Consider the following 10,484-nt stretch of genomic DNA (forward strand, 5'->3'; position numbering starts at 1 on the left):
GCCTCAGCCTCCCACGTGGCTGGGATTACAGGCTTGTGCCACCACGCCTGGCTAATTTTGTATTTTTAGTAGAGACAGGGCTTCTCCATGTTGGTCGGGCTGGTCTCCAACTCCTGACTTCAGGTGATCCACCCGCCTCGGCCTCCCAAAGCGCTGGGATGACAGGCGTGAGCCACGACAGCCGGCCACCTGTTTAAATTTCTTACAAAAATCATGCCATACTTTGGTCCACGGTTGGAGGGGCGGGGGAAGGGGAGGGGGAGCCTTTTGGGAGCGCAGCCGGGGTGGGGGTGCCGCGTCGGAGAGCGGAGTGGCCCGCCCGTCGTGGAGCCCCACAGACTCTCTGGGCCGGCCGTGCGTCCACCGGGTCAGACCCTGGAGAGCGGGACCGCCCGGATTCGGGAAGCGGGTGACGGGGGGCCCCCGTCCGCCCAGCCGTGGGATCAGCTCGGACGACTGCCCGTCCCCCAGAGCTCCGCTTCTGCCTGGGAGAGCCCGGCCCCCGCGGGCTCGGGGCTGCGGCCCACCAGAAGGCGCGGAGGTGAGGCTGGCGCCCCGCGATCCCGGGCGGTCTCCGAGCGCTCCCAGCGGGGACAGGACCCTCCGCCGCCCCCTCGCTGCGCCCGCGGACTCGGGCCCGGGGGACCCCCGGGCTGCAGCCTCCTCCCCGCCCCGGAAGGCGGCAGGGCTCGGGGGGCCCGCCCAGTCCGCGCGTCGGGCTCCGCCCCTCGCTGGAAAGGCTGCTCTTCAGCTCCGGAGGTGCCATCCCGGGCCGTGACTCCGCTCCAGGCGGGACCCCCGACCTACCCGGCGCGCTCCGCCTGCGACCCAACGCGCGGCCGCCCCCAGACCCGTTGCCCGCGCCGCGCCGGAGGCCCGCGCCTCGACGGACGCCCGCGCCCCGCTCCCACGCCCTCGCGCGGCGCCCCCGACCGCGGAGGGCTCCCCGAGGTGCGGGCGGACGGGGGCGCTAGCCGCTCAGGCTGCCCCAGCCTACCTGGCTCACCGCCACCTCCCCTGCAGCCCTGCCCGCCATGGCCCGGATCCCGACGGCAGCCCTGGGTTGCATCAGCCTCCTCTGCCTGCAGCTCCCGAGCGTGCTGTCCCGCAGCCTGGGCGGGGACCGGCGTCCCGTCAAACCCAGGTGAGTGCGGGTCTTGGGTCAGCCCGCCCCTCGGGCCCCCCTGCCGGGAAGCAGAGTGCAGGGGACATGGGTGCCGCCCTCCCTCCATCCACACCTACTGCTAGGGCTCACCTCCTAGGCGAAGGCCCCCCCACCCAGGCCTTCCGCAGGCCTCAGCAGGGCCAGAGGCTCTTCTTTCTCTTTCTCTGCCCTCTACACAGGGCAGTTGCTTCTACACACACACACACACACACACACACACACACACACACGCATGCACGCACAGCAGCCCCTCACTTGGGGCTGTGTGCTGGGGGAGGGGAGGCTGGCGATATCCCCAGGCCCGTCTGTGACCACCCTAAAGGGAGAGCAGAGGCCGAGTCACCCTGAGCCCTGAGAGTCGTGACTGGCAGAGGCTGGGCCTCGGGGTGCCCTTTGCCCAAGGAGATGCTAGCTCCCGGGACATGTGACCCAGGCCACTGAGATGGTCCCGGGGACCGGGCTTCCCCTGGCGGTGCTCCAGGGTGTGTGTGGGTGGGTGGGGGCCGTGGGCTTCCCCTGGCAGTGACCCAGACCCACGTAAAGGCAAACGTGGGTAGGTTTGGGGTCTCTGAAAGTCTGAGTCATTGAGTTGACATTCTCCATCTGCCTCTGCAGGGAGGTCCCAGTCCGGACTTCCAGCGGCCTGCAGCCCCGTCACCCCGCATCCCGACCTGTGATCTGGAATCTTCACCAGCCCCTCCAGCCACAAAGGGGTGCCAGCCTGGCCCTTGCTATGGGTCAGCCTCTCCGAGATGGTGGTCGCCAACACTCGGGCCCCCGAAAACACTCGGGCCCCCGCAGGCCCCAAGCCCAGCTCCTTCGGGTGGGCTGTGTACTGGGCACCTGCCAGGTGCAGAATCTCAGCCACCGCCTGTGGCAGCTCATGGGACCGGCTGGCCGGCAGGACTCAGCTCCTGTGGACCCCAGAAGCCCTCACAGCTATGGCTGAGGTGGGGCTGGGCCACACCGCTGCCCATCCCAGCCAGGGTGCTATGCCCCCGTCCAGAGCTGCAGGTGGGCCCCATCCCCAGCTCAGTCCTTCAGAGCTGCAGACAGCAGGGCCTGCAGCAAGAATACCTGCACAGCTTTGCACACATAAACCCTTGCACACGTGTAGACCGAGGCTGGTCTACATGCAGTGCTGGTACGTCAAGAAGCCTGAACACCCTTAAATTGTGAGCACTCAGGGGACGGCTGCCAGACACAGCTGGTGGCAGCACCAGATGCTAAAAAGACTTCCGAGACATGGAGCTGAAGCCAGGCCCTGAACACACAGGGCCACCCCTGGGCCAGCAGGGGAGAGAGGCTGAATTGGCCGGAGTCGCCCCTCCACTGCTGGTCCCATCAGACTGAAGCCCGGCCTTGTGCCTGGGCTGTTCCTGCTCTCATGCATGACCAGCCCTTCCACATGCCTGCCTGGCCCAGGGTCCCAGCCTCTTCCTCCCCAAGTCTTTGGGACAGGAGGGGAGTTGGGTCAGGGATGTTGTGGCCCCTGGGATTGGGTGAGGGGATGGTGGCCCTCCAGATGTCATGAAGGGACCTCCATGGCTCCAGCTGCCAACTCTGGAGCCCAGACTGAGGTGGCCATGGAGACCCCACCTGGATGCCCTGTGGGAGGCCAGGGAGGGGACCTTAGAAGTTCAGGAGCCACCCCAAGCCATTCTGGGACAGGGACACCCCTTCCTACACCAGTACAGGGCAGGGCTGGGTAGGGCACGTTCCCCCAGCCCAAATAGACCCACCTCACCTCAAGGGGGTGAGACCCTTGTTGGCAGCCAGACGAGGGTGGGGCTCCACAGGCAACACAGGCCCCCCACCACCACCCGGTGTGGGGAACCAGTGGGACCAGGTGTGGGGGCAGCAGTCGACTTGCCAAGAGCCAAGGAGGGCAGCCCCACCCCAAATGACAGCAAGAACAAAAACCACGGCCGTTCTGCCCGGGGGAGATGGGCAGCTTACACTGTGTGCCACTCAAGCTTCCCATTCATCCAGCAGAATCTGGAGTTCAGAAAGGGTTCCTTCTGCTACTAGGCAAATGCTCAGCATTTAATTTGCAAATGTTTGCTAGGGTCACCCTCTTGGCCATCCCATGAGGGTCACCATGATCACCCCAGTTCTAGAGGCCGCAGCACAGGGCTCGGGACATTCCCCCACAGAGCTACCCCTCAGCTCTTGCCTCAAAGTGGGAGGGTCCTGGCCGAGCCCACCCAGGTGCCGCCTTATGCTTGCTCCCCTAGCTCAGGGATCGCCAGGTTCGGGTAACTGACCTGTGCTCCAAGAGGCCCTGTGGGAACAGTCCAGGCTGGTCCTGCCCTGTGGAGGCCTCCATGCCCTGCGAGACGGACTAGGATTGCAGCAGAGGTGGCCGGGGTGGTGGCTCACACAGAAAGGCAGTCGAGGCCGGCTCCCTGGGAGCAGTACTGGCTCAAGTGAGGTCTGAAGCTAGCAGGGCTTCCCTCGGGGAAGGGGTGCCTTGGGAGTGCCAAGGCCCAAGGTGCACAGGAGGCATGGCTGCCAACAGGCTGCAGGGTAGAGGGGCCTCTCGGGCCTCAGGGTCATGTGCCCTGTGGCCACTGAAGGGTGTCAGCAGAGCGTAGGGCATGAGGACAGAAGGAGGGGCATGGGGAGTGAAGGAGGGGGGCCTGGGCCAAGCTAGGGGCTCAGAAGATCAGCATCCCCTACTCAGCCCAGCCAAAACCCTCCCAGACGTGTCCTCTCCTGCCTGGGCAAACTCCAGTTTGGCACCACATCCAGGGCCTGCCTGTGGTCAGAGCCGTGTTCCCTCCTCCATGAAGGCTTTCACCCTCCCTATGCCCTCAGGAAGCCGCCTGCTGTGACCTTCTGTGTCACCTCTGGTGTGAAGCCAGACCCACCTGATGCCCTCACCTGGAGGCCTGGCAGTGCCTAAACCCACCCCCACCTTCCCCAGCAACCACTTCCTGCTGTTCCAGCCAAAACCTCCTCTTGGCCGGTCTGGTGGCTCACACCTGTAATCCCAGCACTTTGGGAAGCCGAAGTGGGTGGATCACCTGAGGTCAAGTGTTCAAGACCAGCCTGGCCAACATGGTGAAACCCCACCTCTACTAAAAATACAAAAAAAGCTGCACATGGTGGCACATGCCTGTAATCTCAACTACCAGGGAGGCTGAGGCAGGAGGATCACTTGAACCTGGGAGGTAGAGGTTGCAGTGAGCCAAGATCACACCACTGCACTCCACCTGGGCAAGAAGAGCGAAACTCTCTCGAAATAAAAACGATAATACAAAAATTAGCTGGGCGTGGTGGTACATGCCAGTAATTCCAGCTACTTGGGAGGCTGAGGAGAGAATCATTTGAGCCCAGGAGGCAGAGGTTGCAGCAAAAAAAACCCCAAAAAAACCTCCTTTCTTCCCTCACACCTTCCTCTGAATCCTACTGGTCCCACCTCATGAACCTATCCGACACCTTCTCCTGAGGCAGGCACCACCTGCTCTGGGAGCGATGGCTGTAGCCTCCTCCCTCTGGCCAGCGCATGCTGAGCCTGTGTGACCCAAGCTTGCTGGGACACTTGAGGATACAGCCGTGCCCTGCCAGGCTGACATTCTAGGAGGAGATAGAAGGAAACAAACATAGAAGGCAGAATAAGTGGGTGACGGAGCGTCGGGAGTGCTGAGCGCCATGGGAAGTCAGACAAGGAAGGAGAGTCCAGGGCAGGTTGCCATTTAAGCGGGGGGCGCTGGGGTCTATCCATGGTTCCTTCTCAGTTCAGTTGCACCAGGATCTTGTTGAGTCAGGTCAGTTCCCCACTGTCCTCTCTCCTGCCCCAGCTGACTGCTGTTTCCAGACTTCCCTGGCCACGCTCCACATGCCAGCTTTGCAGCCGGGCACTCTGTTCTCACGCTGTCCTCCCTGCCTGTGGGGCTCATGCATGGGAAGTTGCGTGGGCAGCCTTGGTGTTGGAGGGTTCAGAGCCTGCCCCCTACTCTCCATGAGGCCCCTCTCCCAGTGCCTGATACTCTGGGCTGACGCCCCTGAGTCCTTTCCTCCACGAGGCCTCACCCCGTCCCTGTCCTAGCTGGGCCCGCCGAGCTCGGTTTCAGCAAGAATCCTGCTAAATCAGTTTATGGAGAATTACCCACCCTTGATATCTGATCCAATTCCTCAACTCCCACCTCGATCTCATCACCGTGCCGGCCTCCTGCAGGATCCCCGCTGAGCCGCTCTAGTGAGAACCCCCTACCCTCGAAGGCTCCCCTGACCAACTTCCCATCCGCTGACCCCTTCGATGCCATCAGCCCCCAGCTGTGGTTGTTGAATTCAGAGGTGAGCTCCTCTCACCTCTCTCTTGAATAAAGCTTTTCTCACCATTTTAACAAGTCCTTAGAATAATATTTTCTTAACAAGCCCCTGCTCCACCCAGAATTATGGGTGCTGGGGGCAAGTTTTTAACCTGCTGAGATCCAGTGGGGCAGCTGGGAAGGGGCCAGGGCAGAGGGGGGGTGTGCTTGAGGGTGGGGTCTTTGGTCTGCCCCCACCTATGGGGAGGGACCCCACAGAGGTGTTTAAAGCCATGGGCAAGTGGGAGGCTGGGTCCACAGACAACCCTAAGCAGCTCATCAACTCAGGACAGGAGGGAAGCTGGCTCAGGGCAAAAGGACGTGGAGCTGCTGGGGGCTGCTCCTGTGCTGACACATTAACTCCCTGAGGCCAGGGGAAGGGTGCATGGTCACTCATTACCATGGTCAGTTATGTAACCTGGGGCGTATATAGGAGCCAGCCTGCACTTTGCCACCCGAGTGCCGCCCCCTCTCAGGATGAAGGTGATGGTGGTGAGTACCCAGACCCCATGCAGAGAGGCCTCGATGACTGCTCTCCTGGTAGCCAACTGCTCTCACCCCCTTCCCACTGGTGTTGGGCAGCCCTGCTTGTCCAGGTCAGATGGCTCCTTCCTCCCGGCTTCGGTCCAGCCAGGCAAGAGTCAGCAGCTGCCAACCCCTAGGCTGCTTCCGCCTCTTGAGGGTGCCCACGGGTGCCACTCAGGCATGGTGGCCCCTGCATCCTGGAAGCAGGCGTCTGCTGACATTTGCTCTGCAGATAAGGACCGAGGAGTGAGGGCTCCTGGGACTCTCGGAGGCCAGGGTGATGATGTGGGAGAGGCAGTGCCCTCTTGTGTCCACTACCAGGTCGGGCAGAGGCAGGCTTGAAGTCTGCAGCCACCATGAGAATGTCTGTGCTTCCTTGTGGAGCTGGCATGATGGTGAAATGGGCTCAATCCTCCACCTACCCAGGGCCCAGACCCTTCCCTGGTCTACCGACCTGACATGGACCCAGAGGTGGCCAAAGACAAGGGCATCTTCCGGAACTACACGGTGAGTTCCTTGTCCCACACCCTGGGGCGCAGCACCTGCCCTTCACACAGCTCCAGGGGGTACCCTATGGGAACCCCCACCCCCATCACACCCTGTGGGGCTGCCTGGGAGAGGGTAGGCATGGGGCCCCGTGTGCAGGGTGACGGGGTGGCATCAGCCTCCGATGACCTCTGGCCTGCAGTCAGGTCCCCTCCTGGACCGTGTCTTCACCACCTACAAGCTCATGCACACACACCAGACGGTGGACTTTGTCAGGAGCAAGGTAGGCATTTTTTGCCGCCCCGTGCAACCTCTCAGGGACTCTTGCCCTCAGCCCCATGTGCCCACCAGGCACCTAGGGGATGGAGAGACCTGTGCAGTGGGCCTGCCCTGCACCCCCGTACAGGCCCTGGGCCTGCTGACCCTGGGCCACGCTGCCTTCTCCTCCACCCCTAGCATGCCCAGTTTGGGGGCTTCTCCTACAAGAAAATGACAGTCATGGAGGCTGTGGACCTGCTGGACAGGCTGGTGGATGAGTCCGATCCAGATGTGGACTTCCCCAACTCCTTCCATGCCTTCCAGACAGCAGAGGGCATCCGGAAGGCCCACCCAGACAAGGGTGAGCCCCCATGCCCCGCTGTGTGGGGGGAGGTGCTGCCTCCAAGGAGGAGAATGCAGGGGCCTGAGGGGTAGGAGACAGTGGGGGTCCCAGGCCTCCTCCAGCAGCCCTGCCTGGGTTGGGGAGCAGGCCCTGGGCCCCACCTAGCTCTCGGCCCCCCAAGCCTGCTTGTCCTCTGTCTTGGCCCCTGCACTCCCCAACTCACCCTGTCCATCTTCCTCCCAGACTGGTTCCACCTTGTTGGGCTCCTACATGACCTGGGGAAGGTCCTGGCCCTGTTCGGGGAGCCCCAGGTAAGGGCTGGTGGCGGGGGGTGAGGTCTGTTTGTCAAGGCCAGGTGGGGTCAGGGTGGCCTCGGTGCTTGGCCTGGGATACTACATGCAGGGCAGGCCAGTGCCCCCAAGGCCACCTGTCCCTCTGCAGTGGGCAGTCGTTGGAGACACCTTCCCGGTCGGATGCTGTCCCCAGGCCTCCGTGGTTTTCTGCAACTCCACCTTCCAGGACAACACTGACCTCCAGGACCCAAGATACAGGTGCTCCCCGCTGCCCAGGGCTGGCCCCCACCCACCCCAGGCAACTCCTGAGCCCTACTCACCCTCATCTCTCACTGCAGCACAGAACTCGGAATGTATCAGCCCCACTGCGGGCTCGACAGGGTCCTCATGTCCTGGGGCCACGATGGTGAGGCCAGAGGCGGGCAGTGGGGCGGTGGGGGACAGTGGGGTGGAGGTGGTGCCTGGCGGTGACACCATCTCCCCACAGAGTACATGTACCAGGTGATGAAATTCAACAAGTTCTCACTGCCCCCGGAGGTAGGTAAGGGGAGGGGTGACCCCACCCCATCAGCCTGCCCTGCCAGGTCCCTGCAGCCCTGCCGGTGAGCTGCTGGGTGTGGCCTTCCCTGCAGGCTTTCTACATGATCCGGTTCCACTCCTTCTACCCCTGGCACACCGGCAATGACTACCAGCAGCTATGCAGCCCGAAGGACCTGGCCATGCTACCCTGGGTGCAGGAGTTCAAGTACGGTCACCTCTGGGCAGGTTGTGGGAGTGGCGGGGACTTGGGGGGAGGTCTTCACAGGGCTCACGGCCCCTCCTGGCTGCAGCAAGTTTGACCTCTACACCAAGTGCCCGGACCTGCCAGATGTGGACACGCTGCGGCCCTACTACCAGGGGCTCATTGACAAGTACTGCCCTGGCATCCTGAGCTGGTGACCCTCCTGCCACCCAAGCTGCTGCTGGAGCCAGGCCTGGCCCTCCGCCTGCTTGGAGAGGTCTGGCCCTGAGCAGACAGCCAACATCAGGGTTCACCTCGGTGGGGGACCCCACTCGCCCCCTTAGGGTCACCACCCTTCATGGCCACTTGTGCCTGGTGGCAATAAAGACCTGGAAGGAGACTGTGCTTCTGAAGCATCACTGAGTGTTACTGCAGCAGGGTGGGCTAGGCCAAGGGACCCTGCGGGCAAGGTGGAGGCCAACTCCCAGGCTCTCAGATGTGTGTCCCACCGCACTGGCCATGGTAAACATCTGCTCATCTCCCAGCTCCCATGTTAGAGCCTGGGGACGAGTCACCCAGCTCACCCCTACATGCTCAGAATAGTCACCAAGTCCTCTGGGCTCTGTCCCTTTAAAAAATACCCCTCAATAGGCTGGGTGTGGTGGTTCATGCCTATAATCCCAGCACTTTGGGAGGCTAAGGTGAGCAGATCACAAGGTCAGCAGTTTGAGACCAGCTTGCCCAACATGGTGAAACCCCATCTCTACTAAAAATACAAAAAATTAGCTGGATGTGGTGGCAGGAACCTGTAATCCCAGGTACTCAGGAGGCTGAAGCAGGAGAATTGCCTGAACCTGGGAGGTGGGGGTTGCAGTGAGCCGAGATTATGACACTGCACTCTAGCCTGGGTGACGAAGTGAGACTCTGCCTCAAAAAAAAAAAAAAAAAAACCCTAATAATGAAAAGAATCCATTCATAGAAAGCAACACAAAACAAATGCTGGCTGCGCGGTGGCTCACGCGTCATCCCAGCACTTTGGGAGGCTGGGACAGGTGGATCACCTGAGGTCAGGAGTTCCAGACCAGCCTGACCAACATGGTGAAACCCTGTCTCTACTCAAAATACACAATTAGCTGGGCGTGGTGGGGCATGTTTGTAATCCCAGCCACTCTGGAGGCTGAGGCAGGAGAATAGCTTGAACCTGGGAAGCGGAGGTTGCGGTGAGCTGATTCACGCCACTGCACTCCACCCTGGGCAACAAGAGTGAAACTCTTGTCTCAAAAAAATAAATAAATAAATAAATAAAAATAAAAATAAAAAAATAAAAAAAAATAAAATGGCCGGGCACGGTGGCTCACACCTGTAATCCCAGCACTTTGGGAGGCTGAGATGGGAGGATCACGAGGTCAGGAGCTCGAGACCAGCTTGGCCAATATGGTAAAACCCCATCTCTACTAAAAAATACAAAAATTAGCTGGATATGGTGATGCATGACCGTGGTCCCAGCTACTTGGGAAGATCCCCAAGACTGGATCCTCAGATCTGGACTCTTCTATTTTTGTTAATAATACTATGAAATCTCTCAGTTCATTCTTCACACAGAAGATATACTGGCCTTTGAAAATCATCTTTCTGCTTAAAATGGTTTCCCATCAAAGTTAAGAATAAAACCCAAATTTCCAAATCCAATTGTGCTATGATTTATATCCAGCCACATTAAGATCAAACTTATTTGAAAAGATAGAGACAGGGTTTTCACTTTGTTGCTAGGCTGGTCTCGAACTCCTGGGCTCCAGCGATCCTTCCACCTTGGCCTCCCATGTGGCTCGGACTGCTGACTCAAGGAGGAAGCAGCACCTGGACCCGGGAGGCGGAGGGTGCAGTGGGCCCAGATCGCGGCACTACACCGCAGCCTGGGCGACAGAGCGAGCCTCCGTCTCTAAATATACAAAGAGCTTTAAAAATAAAAAATGAAACGAGCGCAGAGTTTAAACACCCACCACCCCTGAACCGACTCTGCGGGGCCCCGCGCGGCGGCCCCTCCGCAGCCCCGGCGCCACCGTCCCTCCTCCCCACGTGCTTGTCTCCCACGCGTGCAGCGCCCGGCGCCACCCGGCGCCTTCCCCTCCCTCTCCTCCGAAATTCATCCCTGAAGAGAGTCGGCTGCCCCAGGAACTCCACCTCGCGTGGATTCTGCGCCTGTAACGTCTTCCTGGGAACGTCTGCCCACTGGGGGGACCCAGAGGCCGCCCCAGAGTCTCCCAGGCAGGGGTGTTTCTCGAGGCGGAGGCGTGCGGCGTCTGCCCTCCGCGCTGCCGGACGGCAGCGGCGGGGTGCAGGCTCATCCGGGTCCTCCACTCCCCCGGAAGTGGAACGG

At 61.0% G+C, this 10,484-nt stretch overlaps 2 protein-coding genes across 3 annotated transcripts; both read left to right on the top strand.

Moving 5' to 3' along the window:
- The first annotated feature begins 736 nt into the window (after positions 1 to 736).
- ADM2 (adrenomedullin 2) lies at positions 737 to 8,829 on the top strand. The gene is made up of 3 exons (XM_032266236.1): positions 737 to 1,144; positions 1,781 to 3,376; positions 8,817 to 8,829. The coding sequence occupies exons 1-2, from the start codon at positions 1,035 to 1,037 to the stop codon at positions 2,112 to 2,114; spliced, it is 444 nt and encodes a 147-aa protein (XP_032122127.1). The 5' UTR covers positions 737 to 1,034; the 3' UTR covers positions 2,115 to 3,376; positions 8,817 to 8,829.
- Positions 5,923 to 8,512, top strand: MIOX (myo-inositol oxygenase). Of its 2 annotated transcripts, XM_032266234.1 has the most exons (10): positions 5,923 to 5,973; positions 6,433 to 6,513; positions 6,695 to 6,775; positions 6,949 to 7,111; positions 7,337 to 7,404; positions 7,535 to 7,644; positions 7,725 to 7,792; positions 7,874 to 7,923; positions 8,019 to 8,131; positions 8,217 to 8,512. In XM_032266234.1, exons 1-10 carry the CDS (start codon positions 5,959 to 5,961, stop codon positions 8,323 to 8,325), a joined length of 858 nt encoding a protein of 285 aa, XP_032122125.1. In that variant the 5' UTR covers positions 5,923 to 5,958; the 3' UTR covers positions 8,326 to 8,512. The 2 variants fall into 2 exon arrangements, with proteins under 2 accessions (XP_032122125.1, XP_032122126.1); XM_032266235.1 differs by lacking the exon at positions 5,923 to 5,973 and having other exon boundaries at positions 6,432 to 6,513; positions 6,699 to 6,775.
- Positions 8,830 to 10,484: the final 1,655 nt, after the last annotated feature.

Source organism: Sapajus apella, unplaced genomic scaffold (genome assembly GCF_009761245.1).
Source record: "Sapajus apella isolate SASKATOON/1434 unplaced genomic scaffold, GSC_monkey_1.0 scaffold156, whole genome shotgun sequence".
NCBI lineage: Eukaryota > Metazoa > Chordata > Mammalia > Primates > Cebidae > Sapajus > Sapajus apella.